Source organism: Dysidea avara, chromosome 11 (genome assembly GCF_963678975.1).
Source record: "Dysidea avara chromosome 11, odDysAvar1.4, whole genome shotgun sequence".
In the NCBI taxonomy this organism is placed as follows: Eukaryota; Metazoa; Porifera; class Demospongiae; order Dictyoceratida; family Dysideidae; genus Dysidea; species Dysidea avara.
In genome coordinates, this window is record NC_089282.1 from 18,920,480 (window position 1) to 18,932,967 (window position 12,488).

At 37.8% G+C, this 12,488-nt stretch overlaps 4 protein-coding genes across 4 annotated transcripts; 2 read left to right on the forward strand and 2 right to left on the reverse strand.

The window, feature by feature from the left end:
- Nucleotides 1-1,527: 1,527 nt before the first annotated feature.
- LOC136237565 (uncharacterized) lies at nt 1,528-5,514 on the reverse strand. The gene is made up of 7 exons (XM_066027754.1): nt 5,274-5,514; nt 2,583-2,678; nt 2,482-2,532; nt 2,290-2,434; nt 2,221-2,241; nt 1,995-2,171; nt 1,528-1,933 (listed from the first exon to the last, which is right to left on the reverse strand). The coding sequence occupies exons 1-7, from the start codon at nt 5,274-5,276 to the stop codon at nt 1,629-1,631; spliced, it is 798 nt and encodes a 265-aa protein (XP_065883826.1). The 5' UTR covers nt 5,277-5,514; the 3' UTR covers nt 1,528-1,628.
- Nucleotides 5,451-7,980, forward strand: LOC136237563 (proton-coupled amino acid transporter 1-like). Its single transcript, XM_066027750.1, has 12 exons — nt 5,451-5,662; nt 5,724-5,844; nt 5,904-6,003; nt 6,056-6,128; nt 6,185-6,275; nt 6,344-6,432; nt 6,541-6,660; nt 6,709-6,793; nt 6,842-7,138; nt 7,194-7,375; nt 7,431-7,612; nt 7,664-7,980. The coding sequence occupies exons 2-12, from the start codon at nt 5,749-5,751 to the stop codon at nt 7,912-7,914; spliced, it is 1,566 nt and encodes a 521-aa protein (XP_065883822.1). The 5' UTR covers nt 5,451-5,662; nt 5,724-5,748; the 3' UTR covers nt 7,915-7,980.
- Nucleotides 7,981-8,010: 30 nt separating this feature from the next.
- LOC136237562 (proton-coupled amino acid transporter 1-like) lies at nt 8,011-11,062 on the forward strand. Its single transcript, XM_066027749.1, has 11 exons — nt 8,011-8,106; nt 8,438-8,533; nt 8,877-9,061; nt 9,114-9,204; nt 9,255-9,343; nt 9,442-9,561; nt 9,644-9,728; nt 9,795-10,109; nt 10,185-10,366; nt 10,417-10,601; nt 10,743-11,062. Exons 2-11 carry the CDS (start codon nt 8,438-8,440, stop codon nt 10,994-10,996), a joined length of 1,602 nt encoding a protein of 533 aa, XP_065883821.1. The 5' UTR covers nt 8,011-8,106; the 3' UTR covers nt 10,997-11,062.
- Nucleotides 10,932-12,445, reverse strand: LOC136237566 (bifunctional epoxide hydrolase 2-like). The gene is made up of 5 exons (XM_066027755.1): nt 12,319-12,445; nt 12,184-12,268; nt 11,708-11,867; nt 11,285-11,469; nt 10,932-11,197 (listed from the first exon to the last, which is right to left on the reverse strand). The coding sequence occupies exons 1-5, from the start codon at nt 12,408-12,410 to the stop codon at nt 11,042-11,044; spliced, it is 678 nt and encodes a 225-aa protein (XP_065883827.1). The 5' UTR covers nt 12,411-12,445; the 3' UTR covers nt 10,932-11,041.
- Between the last annotated feature and the right edge of the window lie 43 nt (nt 12,446-12,488).

The window sequence follows — 12,488 nt, forward strand, 5'->3', positions numbered from 1 at the left end:
TAATATACAAGCCTGAGTTGTCACGTGCACCAGAATTCCTGTGGTATACATCTCTGCAAGACTTTCCAGGACAGGATAGTTCTAGGCCATAATTACATCCAACAACAACCTCATCCCTCACAATAACTCCTAACAGTATTGCAATAATCCACATCACAAATAACATCATCACGGTAACTACGTAACAACAATAGCCCTACTTCTACTAACTCTTATAAACCACTGATGTACAGTATAAATGGCACATCCATTTATATCTCAGTGAAGTCATAAAGATTATAATTTATCTACTACTCAATAGCATGGGGTATTCCTGTGGCAGGATATCACTAAAGTACAAATGAAGCTTTATAACATGCATACTCAAGGGTTTCAGTTGTTGAGTGCACAAAGTATTGATTGGTACAGGACCTAGGTCACCATAGCGCTTATCAACATTGTCCTCAACTTAGTGTTTGATATGCATGTGGTGTCATCTTGACACACGTCTGTCATCCTGACACACATGCAGTGTCATTTTGACACTAGTTATGTCATCCTGACACATCCAAACACAAGTTATGTCATCTTGACACATGTAGTGTTATTTTGTGTCATCCTGACACATCCAGTATCATTTTAACATACGCATGCAATGTCACACTCATGTCTGTATTACATAAGTTGGTAACATCAATAGGATGATCCTATCAATAGTAACCCTGAAGGGATATTAATATCATAATGATGAATGGTGCAATTGGTGCAGTAAACAAACATGTTTACTACAAGGTGTCCTGTAAACAACATGTAACTCAATTAGATACCTTCATTACTTTACAACATGAGAGAACATTGACTATACTATATATGGTTCCTGGTAACAGCTGTTTGCAAAAATATGGCTTTTACAAGATATATTCTACTTGGCCACAACCTGACTATCAAATTCTTCACTTGTCAACCTTTGTGGCCTTCATGAAATTTTTTATCAAACTTGCCCCTGCATCCAAACAATTGACAATGAATTGTCACCATGCATGCACTTGGCAAGCTTAAGCTTTTGGAATTTAATATGACCTTTATCTGGCACTGCGCATGCATGTAGCTTGAGTGGGCAAAGAAAGTTTGTAGCAAATGTACTCACCTATAGCTAGCTAGCTATAATATACATAATATGGTCATGTGATCATCATATCTATAGTCAAACTGAAACAAGTTTTAAAAATGGTTCCTGCTATACACTTTTAAAAATCATGGCATGTACTTTTGCAATTGTGTGCAGTAATGTGGCCAAGCATGTTATGTTTTGGATATCAGAAAACTGGGAGAGTGGTGCATGATTCCACAACACATTAACAATGATGTACAGCATTGCATGTTTATAGCTATTAACTGCAAATGCAACTAAAAAAACATTCTACAGCCTTCAGTTGCATCACTATATTATATATAGCTATGGGACCAGGTATCACAGTACTGTCGTCTGCCCAGCCAGAGACTACAGAAAAGGGGCAATTTGTTGGAAAGGGGGCAAGTAGTTACGTATCATTGCAATATAGTTTGTATTCAACTATCACACAATTCATTACATTACAGATTCTGAAAAAGGTATATACTAAAATAGGAAAATGTACAGTAACTGATGGTTATGATCTGTTAGGGTTAAGCCACTTCTTAAACTCAACCCAGTTGTGCTTGTGTGTGAATTTGATACTCTCATTTAGTCCACTCTCGTCATCAGGTGACGATGGCAGTGATTCTTTATTACACACTTTCTTTGCCCACTCCACTTCCAGATTGTCAGAATCAGCTAAAGGCCATATTTTCAATTGCCATTGGCTAGCCATTGAATGGTGACACAATTCATCATCAATTTCTCTAATGGAAGATCTTGGTTTACCAAAGCACTCAAAGTGTTCAGCTAAAGCAGCGTGGAGCACTTTAGCCTTGCCTGAATTAAAAAAAACACACACACATAAAAGAAATCAATAGAATATCTAATATATATATACCAATGTAGATTTTTTCTTCATTGCCAAAAGCAAACATGTAGAGGGCTTTCTTGATTTTCATAAAATTCCCATATTCAATTCCACTTTTCTTAGCTAGAACATAGTGGAGTGCCTCCTTGCCATGTGGTTTCCCAATATATGAAAACCAACCAGAATTGGTGAGGAAATCAGTGATGTCTGTAATAAAGAATGTGAATACATTTTAAGTAAGACAAATGTATCTTGCCATCATGAATTGGTTGAGGACCTATAAAATATAAAATTGATAAAATAATTCCAACATTGTACAACTTGCCGTCATCCAAATCTGATGGTTGGTCATCTTCAGGGTCTGGTTCATCATCATCATATAACAATCTTATATGAGTGATCGGTATTGTTCCCTCCATTTTGGGTTGTCCATTTGAGTAACATCTCTTAGCTTCATACCAACCCAGGGCCTAAAAGTGACCATTAGAGTAGAACATTTCAAGTAACAAAATATTACATCTGTCGGTTTGATAATCTGAAGCTCCTCGCCAGCCTCAATGGGTAAATCCTAATATGCACAAATGAATAAAATATTCTGCAATAAGCAAGAGTACTCACATCAGCAGTCTCAGCTACAAATGCTGCTCTTGCTATAATCAATGTACCAGCCTTCAATCTTTCTTGTCCCTCTTGATCCAACAAATTTTGCAAATCCTTAATAATAAAAAAATCATAGGGAATGAAAACTCTAATAAAACGATCATTACCGCTACTTTGTTTTTGTATGTGAAAAACTGGTTTTCGATAATATAAAACACAAATACCAGCAGAGAGGGTTCATTGGACTTTTACCACCAAATTACTTTAAAGTATGGACAAAGTACCAGTCAAGAAAGGCAAATCACTTTTCGACAATAGAGAATGACCATTTATCAATAATACAGACTGAGAGCCTACTCTACACTTGTTGACAGAATAATCAAACTGTTTGAATTTATAATCTGTTTGATTTTACATAGATTTCCGTCCCTCCCTTAATTAACTGCTTAGTAAACAGCCGCCTTCATTGCTCAAAAACTGGCTGCATTTAGAATAAAGGTCTTTGGATGTGCCATTGACAGACATGCAATTTTCTGAAACCAATTTCAGGAAACCAGGATTGCATCCACAGCTAGCCTTTAGCTGGTTTTGGACAATACATGAACAAGTATAATTACAAATGTGGTCTGTCCCCAGACACACACGACTACAGCATGTCACTTTTAATACATGAGCAACTGTAATAGAAGCAAGTGGTCCTTTACTTAAAAGATGACAAACAAAATTTTGAAATATGAGTATGTCCATGCAAATTTGACACAATTTCTATATTTTTCAAATAAATTTATAACTTTGACACAGCAATCACAATACAGATTCACAATTTACTTTAGTTGGCTTTAATACCTCTGCATGGTGGTGCTCTATTGACTAGCGGCATTTAGTTTTGAATTGTGGTTCTGATAGTCTTGCTCTGCCCTCCCCAATTGTGCTGACTCACAAAATAAAGAAGAGGCCACTCATCAAAAAATATTGTGATACAACAGCACTTAGCTGGTTTGCAATGTGCAGCTCCTTACTAGGTTATATGTATCAGGAGAGTTTCCAGTGACATGTTTTTATACAAATTTTTCTGATGTAAATTTCAACTATAAGTGAAGGACACCTCAAATACAATGGAAATCTAGTTAAGGTGGGGAAGCACATCTATATCATATTGAAGCTAGCCATTGGGATTGCGAATAAAATTTACTGACTTCCGCGGAATCCCGCAACTGATATGGTAACCTCAGAAACCCATGATAAACCCAAAGCCTGGAAACACGGTGTCTGTTTATATAGATAGGTTTATAGACTCAAGAACAAAACCATTATAAACTAAGTCACTCACGTGAATAATTCTCGAAGCGGGTCTCCGTAACTTCCGTCTTTAAACTAACAGGGCCCACACTAGAGCAACAACTTTTTGTCCAATTCCCCGAATTACCCAAGAATCATTCATATACACAATATTCCAGACTGTACTTTTTAATTATACTAATTAGTTTAGGTGTTAGTCTTGGTAACGGGTGAATCCCACAATACATTGTGCAATGATAAAAACGGTGGACTGGTGGTAGAAACTGTGAAAAGGCCCAAGTATCCACTGTAGCTACGGCCATGAAAATACGGTGGAATGTTCCTTTGAGGTATGTGAGTAATTAATTAGCTGACCGTACTTTGTCGGTACCACTCCATAATGTTGCTGGCATTTCAAAAGTACACAAAAATCACTGTGATTTTACACCATTCTAGACTTTTAACATATTTTTGGCTTTTCAATATTAATGTCATTGTTTGTGTTAATAAATTCAATATGTGGTCATTATAACATTGCAGAGGGTATCGCTTTCATAGCTGCACCAAAACCTAGACAGGAATCTCAGTCTTTTAGCATAATATAGTTCATGGCCCAAATGAGCACTCGTGCATGTCCTACAATGACTTAGTCTTGCATGGTCAGACTCTCCACATGACACTGATCAGTTAGAGATTATAAATTCCTGCTATGAGGTGAAAATATCTTTAGTACCGTGTGGAGAGTAGGATCTGGTTATGTAAGACTAGCAATGCCTATATAAGACCCACAATTTTTATTCTAACTAGTAAAATTTTCACAAATGTTATTAGCTACAAATGCAAGTGAAATAACACAAGCCTTTGTGCTAGAAACTGTATGAAGATCATTCTTAACCAGCTATGATATGCAATAAACTATAAATATGCTAAACACACTTGCACAGTCACAATGGATTTTCCTGCTCACTCAAAAACCAAAATTTTTGTGATCAAGGCAAGAAACAGGAAATTAATTAGGAGTGGCCTAACACAAGGGGTAGTCACTTTAATACTGTCTGTTGAAACACTCACGACTGGGATTAAGATTCAATCAAGCAATCAAGGGGCTTTTGCACAGTGAATCAATCAATCAAGACATCCGCAAAAGTGACAATCAAGCACCTTCGAAAGCTAACCTTTAGTGACACGAGGATTTACTAGGCTTTTACGGTAGACGATCAAGAATCAAGGCTATTTTATAGGTGAAATCAAACGATCAAGGCAAAATTTCGACGATCAAAATTCTTGACCCCGGTCGCAAGTGTATCAACTGGCGTATGGAAGTGACTACCCCTTGTAACAGGTACATATACACTCATAGTTTCGCGTGCCAGACGGTTTGTGTAAACGCCTATACAGTGTGTGTGGTCATTACGGATCGCATTTAATTACCATTGAAATTATACTGCGTCACAGTACACGTTAGCCTTCACAGTTTGCAAACTCTCAACTTCAGTAATTCATGAACGTGTCTTCACAGGTGTTTTCCCAGTATTTCATAATCACAAAATACTACTCCTCTATACTGATGATTAGTGCTGCTAGTATATAAACACCTCGATCAACACTTCTTCACACTTCCTTCTTGGCTTCACGTTACTCGTATATTTCCGTTCTCACACGGACTACTAAATCACGTGATTGAATTTTTGTGGTTGCGAGATGATGATTGATCCGTAGAAGGGCTGGACCGCAAACTGGATAGCCAACCTGTTATTTCTCAACAAAAACGGACCATACCCTGTTGAAAGGGTGTTTTATTGGGATCATCGTTGTAGGTGGTAAGTGATGACTCATTCCTCCTCAGCGCTTGACCTTTCATCACGTGGTCCGGTGTTGTAGATTTGCATTTATTTACTTCTCAAAAATGGAAGGCGAAAATCAGCCACTGCTGTCCAGTGGAAGTACCTCATCATCTGACGAATACTGGAACAATAATGCTACTCCTTCAACCAACATGAGAGTATGGAATAGTGCACCAAAGATGATGTTAGCTTTGTAATGTGTGGTATTGAATAATAGGTGGGAAAGAAGACTGTTAACTTTGGCAATCAACAACGTATGTCATTTCCTGGTGAACTAGTAGAGAGCCAGGGTAGTGACGTACGCCGGAGGATTGAAGGTGAGGGAACAGATCTGCAACATGCAGACCTGTACAACTTGTATGCATACAGAGGAAGAGACTTTGGTGAACTTGTCCATGAAACATGTCGTGCAGAGAAACAAAAGGGCCGAACATGCAACCACGTAAATAATTTTTGTACAAGAAAATGATTGTTACTTTGTTGTTTTATTTTATAAAGGGACTTGCAAACTTTTGTTCATCTGGTAAAAGCCAACCTGGGGAGTGGGCTACTAGCTCTTCCGTATGCTATGAGTACTGTAGGATACATTGTAAGTACCTGAATGAACATCATAGTGACTATCATTTAAGATAATACTTTTGTATACATGCTCAACAGGTTGGACCAGTTTTGCTAACCATATTGGGAGTAATGTCAATACATTCTATTACCTTGTTGATCCATAGCTGTCAAGTTTTATGTAAAAGGTTAGTATTTGTATCTACAGACAGAGCTTTGTGTGTTATTATTGGTAATTGTATTTCATAAGTATTTCTAACTGTATTTCTAACTGTATTTCTAATTGTATTGTTAAGGTACGACGTGAACTCGCTAGATTATGGTGAGGTGGCTGAGGCATCGTTTTGGCAGTTTACGATTCGTAAAAGAATTGGATCTCATTTGATAACTGAATTTACAGTTGGAAAAGTGGCCAAGTGAGTTTGCTAATTACTAACACAATTATTTATGTAAATTAATTACAGGTTGGTTGTAAATATATTTCTAGTTCTAACACAGCTTGGATTTTGCTGTGTGTATTTTGTATTTATGAGCGAAAACCTGGAACAGGTAAGTATAGTATTTCTAATTCACAATTGTTTTAAAAATTACGTATAGGTGTTTGATGCCAGCGGGTTATCACTGGACAAAAGAATCTGGATAGGAATCCTTTTACCTTTAGTCATTCTATTTAGTTGGATTAAAAACTTGGACACTTTGGTGCCCTTTGCTCTCGTAGCTAACCTCTGCATCTTTTTTGGTCTGGGTGCAATCCTTTATTATATATTTTACCTTTTTGTGGAGAAAACTGCTAAAGTGTTTGACAGTGGTGAAGTGGTGGCTGTAAGTGTTGGTGGAACGGTCTTGCCCGTTTTCTTTGGCAATGCACTCTACAGTTATGAAGGAATTGGAATGGTACAGTGTTTTATTGTCGCAATCTATGTTATCTAGTATGGTGTTCTTGTTATAGATGCTTCCATTGGAGAATAAAATGCGAAAACCGAAGCATTTTGTCAGAGTGTTATATGCAGCTATGGGATTAGTGACATTATTATATGTGTCTGTTGGCGTACTGGGTTACCTTGCTTTTGGTGAAGACATTGAAGACAGTATTACACTCAACTTACCGAAGGACAAACGTGCGCACAGTGTGTGAGTTAGTGTGTTAGTTACCTGCTCAGTTTTATTACTGCTGCTATCTTGGTAGGGTGTTCCACATTGTCAAGTTATATTTCTGTTTTGCCATCTTTGTCACGTATGCGCTAGTGTTTTATGTCCCCATGGACTTCATTGAGCCGCCATTGTTCAAGGCACTAAAGATAGACAAACGCAAATGGAGTAAGCAGATATTCCAACTTTCCTTCCGTACAGTTCTTGTTGTTATTACAGGTATGTCTGTCATTGTGACATACTAGTGTGTCATAATTTGTTATGTTTTAGCTGGCTTAGCAGTTGCCATCCCTAAACTTGACCTGTTTATTGCTCTCATTGGAGCTTTTGCGAGCAGTGCACTGGCCATCATATTCCCTCCGATCCTACAGATTATGGTTTTCTATAACATTCCAGAGCCACGATGGCAGAAAATTTTGTGGATTTCCAAATCTCTTTTCATCTGTGGTGTAGGCATTCTTGGATTTTTCACAGGAACGTACACTTCAATACAAAATATCATAGATTACTTTGAGGGTTAGATCATTTTAATGTATGTGTGTGATCGTTTTGTGTGTAAAAATTTAGTGAATTTATTATTTATTTTACGGACATGCACATTTCGTGGCATCAATTTGCGCGAAGTGATCTTCAATTTGCGCCAAGAGGTTTCCGTTTTCTAGCAGCACGTGACCGTCATAAGACTCGTAATCTTCGCTCGTAACGGTTTTAAGGTGAGTGATTTTTAGTGTACGATTGAGTGTGCCAAAACGACATAATTGTAGTACTTTTTAGTAAGGGTGGGATATGTCGCAAGCCTTTTTTTTGCACAATTAGCCCCGTCAATTTTAGTAAGCGCGTAAATATTTGAACCTCTCAAAGGCGAAAGAGCAAACAACTACCGGGTATTAAGTAACATGCAGGGTAAAATATTTTAACATGTAGAGGAGTGGCACATGCACGTGGCAATAGATGGTCACGTGCTGACACCATGGTAGGGGTGTCTTATTATCTATGGTGACATCCTCCAGTTCCTAACTGGTAGTAATATGTGACCATTTTTAGATGGATGATGAACGTGAACCACTTGTGGGCAGGACGTCACCAACAGAACATGACTGGTCATCAACCGACACCTATAGTTATGAAGCTGAACCAAATGTGTGTGTGTTACAATAGTAAATTCCTAAGGAGGGTGACCATATATCATAAAATATCTGGTGGTGATCTTGAAAATGCTAGGATGAGGATGTTGCCAGCTAACAACAAATGTTTAGGCCCAGAAGTTTAACCTGTCAGAATGTCTGGCACAACATTTTTCCATTAGCTGTATGGAAGAGCCATAAGTAAATTCTGAGAATGCAGGAACAATACGAAGGACAACAATATCAGTGCAAACACAGAATTGTGAAGCAGTAGTGTCACTGCTACCATGATGTCATATGACTACCCTCCTCACGGAAGTACACACGAAAAAACAATAAAAATGTGTTTATATTTACAGGAGAATTTACCATCATCTCCGATTACTAGTGATCACAATGAACCAACTAGGTTGAAGACTGTGGCAAACAACAAGTCATATGCTGTACAACAACATCAGATATATGGCTCAACATCAACTGCTATTTCTGATGCCAGCTATACTATGAGACCATGTGAAGACAAGCGGGCTGACCATCCTACAACGTACGTGCAGTGTTATACTATTACAGTATATCTATTTAATGTTACACTGTAGAGATTTCCAAACATTTATTCATCTTGTCAAGGGTAATATTGGTACAGGAGCATTAGCATTGCCACTAGCTATCAGTAAAGTTGGATACATTGTGAGTCATCATCATTGTGTTAATGATGTGTATGTATTACCATTACACAGCTGGGACCAGTGTTATTGGTTGTGCTAGCAGTGATGTGTATACACTCAATGGTCCTGCTGGTGAAGTCGTGTCAGGAGTTATGTAAACGGTACTAGCCTGATGTGTGTTTGTAATGTGGTACCAGTGTAGTGTGTGTGTGGTGTGTGTGTGTCACAAGTATATAAACATTATTTCATTATTTCTTAGGGTTAACAAGACGACGTTAGATTATGGTGAAGTAGTTGAGGCAACATTTTGGCAGTTTAAATTCAAATGCAATTGCTGTGGACATATACTAAATGAACAAGTATTAGGCAAGATAGCAAAGTGAGCAGCACACAATTTGTATGCATACACACACACACACACACACACACGTGCTTATTCCGTCAACACTATGTATACTCAGGGCTACAATCAACATATTACTGGTTGCAACACAGTTTGGCTTCTGCTGCGTCTATTTTATTTTCTGGGGTATCAACTTAAAGCAGGTACACCGGTACCCACCAAAATATAACATGTGTATATGATTTTCCCACGTATATTTATATCCGCAGATATTTGATGCTTGTGGGTTGGAGTTACCTACTAGAGTATGGATGTTGATTATGTTGCCAATTGTGATTGTCTTTACATGGATAAGAAACTTAGATACTCTAGCACCATTGTCATTTGTTGCTAACGTGGGCCTGGTGTTTGGTATAGGTAGTATATTGTTCTACCTCACTGACAAAATGATTGAGCAAAAAGCTGCCATATTCCACGACTCTGACTTGTCACAAAATTCAACATTGCACTCAGTTACACTGTCCATGACCGGATTACCATTGTTCTTTGGTAACGTCCTGTTTACATTTGAAGCAATTGGACTGGTAAGCTATGCACACCTTTGAACAACAAGCCAATATCACTGTAGCTTAATTGTATTCATACAATTGTTATTACAGATACTTCCGATTGAAAACAAAATGAAGAACCCACATCACTTCAATGTCGTGCTCTATTTGTCAATGGCATTGGTGACATTAATATACCTTATGATAGGTGTACTGGGGTACCTGACATTTGGTAGTACGATTGAGGACAGTATCACTCTTAACCTACCACGAGATAAACACCCTCACAGCATGTGAGTGTATTGCAGTATGTTTATATTGTAATTGTGTTCATCTCTTATAGAGTGTTCCATATTTCGAAACTATATTTCTGTTTTGCCATATTTGTCACGTACATGCTGTGCTTTTATGTGCCAATGGATTTCCTGGAGCCAACATTGCTGAGGTGGCTTAACATTGATAAAACTAAGAAGGCAAAGAAATTGACATTTCATGTGGTGTTTCGTAGTATAATAGTGGTAATTACAGGTGAGTGAAATGTCTGATATAGGTTGTACCACACACATGCACGTGCACACGCACCACACACACGCACATAATCATGCACGCACACATAATCACATACGTACACACACAAAATCCTATTGTTTTTTTACTTTTCTTGTATAGCTGGACTTGCTTTGGGTATTCCAAAGCTCGATCTATTCATCACACTTATTGGAGCATTTGCCAGCAGTCTGTTGGCTATAATTTTCCCTCCTATTCTGGAGATTGCAGTGTTCTATAAGATTCCAGAACCTTGCTGGCAGAAGTTCTTCTGGGTCATTAAGTCACTGTTAATCTTATCTGTAGGCCTGGTAGGGTTTTTCACTGGTACGTTTACCTCCATACAAAATATTGTAAAATATATTGAAGGTAAATAATAGTGCATTTAGTTTTTGTACAATTTTGAACATTTATTTTTTATGTTAAAGTTTTGAAGTTTGTTTGTCACTGTGAACATCAACGCCAGTTAAATCACTGAGTTGTTGTAAAGCAGTTTGAGTGTCTCTTACTAGTATGGTGTGCATTCCCATCTGTCTGGCTGCTTTCACATTCACACCTAAATCATCCAGAAATATAACCTAAAAACAAATATAAATTAATATCTCAAGGCAAAATAAAGTGAATTCTTTGTATGTAGCACAAGGTACTCAAAATTGTCTGCTTACGTCTTGTGGATCAGTTTTTAACCTTTCACAAGCAATCCTAAAGGCTGCCTTATCTGGTTTCCTAACTCCTTCTTTGCAAGACTCAACAACCACGTGAAAATGTTGGTTCAATAATGACATGAATTCTGCTCTCGTCTCATCACTTTCATCAATCCAGTTGTTAGTGAGAATACCAATCAGATAGCCTAAGGGAAGATAGTATAGTGCAATAATGTTTTCTGGAGAGAAGAAATTTTGGTTGTGTCAGTCAAAAATGTCTTACCTGCTGTCAAGTGAGAAGGCTATCTACCTGTATTGCACTTTTTTGTGTGTTATTTTTTTAATTGAAAGGTTTAGGGATAATTTTCTCAGTTAGGTTGGGGAGAATCATTTAAGAAAGGGTTCTTATTTCACAACTATGAGTACACACAGATTATCACTTACCGTTTTGCTTTAACTTTGAAGCAGCCTGGAACATGCGCTGATTCACTGCAGAGGCTGCTCTTATGTTTTCAAACAATGTCCTAGCAGAGAAGCTGGATGGTAACTGTATTCCCAGTTGACCTGTTGCCAGCTGACATTCTTTTTCAAACAGTGGAGCAAACTACAAAAAGGGTACAATTAATATGACTGCTGCTAACCGGACTGTTCTATTAGAATAAAACAACACTAAAGTGTTTGAAAATCCTAATAATATAATGCATAGCAATTGCAATTGAACTAACTACACCAACTCAAAAAATAGGTTCCTGCAACTGCATTACAAAATCCATGGTTGGAGTGGTTGAAAATACGGTGAGCAGGGATAACCTGCTAAGACAGCTGAAAAGTCCAAAAGGTCACAAATTCTTCCTATCTCGTCCTTTCAGCTTGCTTAGTACGTTTTAATATACAGAGCATATTTTACAAGTTATTAATACCTCAGATAAAGTTAGTTCACCAGTTTCCAGCCTGCAGAATGCATTGTTCGGAGCACCTCGTACAAACGCCACCGTAAGACCACCCCTAAAAGAAACGCTGCACTGAAACAACTCTTACCAGTAAACTACACTCACGATGGTAACCCTAAAGATTTCTCATAACGAGCAATTACCAACTGAGGCGCAGAAATCAGTACACCGCCAAGATCAAACAATACAGCTTTCATATTTTTCCGCCGTACCCACAATCACGAAATTTTGGTGACTGCTCTAATAGGGTATTTATCAAACTCAGGTATACGTAA

What these genes read in the sequence shown, in the direction of transcription:
- LOC136237565 (XM_066027754.1), bottom strand. An exon ending in AGATTATCAAACCGACAGAT is followed by an intron (nt 2,435 to 2,481) that starts GTAATATTTTGT and finishes GGTCACTTTTAG; the next exon opens with GCCCTGGGTTGGTATGAAGC. An exon ending in TCCTCAACCAATTCATGATG is followed by an intron (nt 2,172 to 2,220) that starts GCAAGATACATT and finishes TCTTTATTACAG; the next exon opens with ACATCACTGATTTCCTCACC.
- LOC136237566 (XM_066027755.1), bottom strand. Translation starts at nt 12,410, where the DNA reads ATGAAAGCTGTATTGTTTGATCTTGGCGGTGTACTGATTTCTGCGCCT. An exon ending in AAATCTTTAGGGTTACCATC is followed by an intron (nt 12,269 to 12,318) that starts GTGAGTGTAGTT and finishes CGTTTCTTTTAG; the next exon opens with GGGTGGTCTTACGGTGGCGT. An exon ending in GTGAACTAACTTTATCTGAG is followed by an intron (nt 11,868 to 12,183) that starts GTATTAATAACT and finishes CCCTTTTTGTAG; the next exon opens with TTTGCTCCACTGTTTGAAAA.
- LOC136237563 (XM_066027750.1), top strand. Translation starts at nt 5,749, where the DNA reads ATGGAAGGCGAAAATCAGCCACTGCTGTCCAGTGGAAGTACCTCATCA. An exon ending in TGAGCGAAAACCTGGAACAG is followed by an intron (nt 6,794 to 6,841) that starts GTAAGTATAGTA and finishes AATTACGTATAG; the next exon opens with GTGTTTGATGCCAGCGGGTT. An exon ending in AGTTCTTGTTGTTATTACAG is followed by an intron (nt 7,613 to 7,663) that starts GTATGTCTGTCA and finishes GTTATGTTTTAG; the next exon opens with CTGGCTTAGCAGTTGCCATC.
- LOC136237562 (XM_066027749.1), top strand. Translation starts at nt 8,438, where the DNA reads ATGGATGATGAACGTGAACCACTTGTGGGCAGGACGTCACCAACAGAA. An exon ending in GTTATGAAGCTGAACCAAAT is followed by an intron (nt 8,534 to 8,876) that starts GTGTGTGTGTTA and finishes TTATATTTACAG; the next exon opens with GAGAATTTACCATCATCTCC. An exon ending in GTATTAGGCAAGATAGCAAA is followed by an intron (nt 9,562 to 9,643) that starts GTGAGCAGCACA and finishes ATGTATACTCAG; the next exon opens with GGCTACAATCAACATATTAC.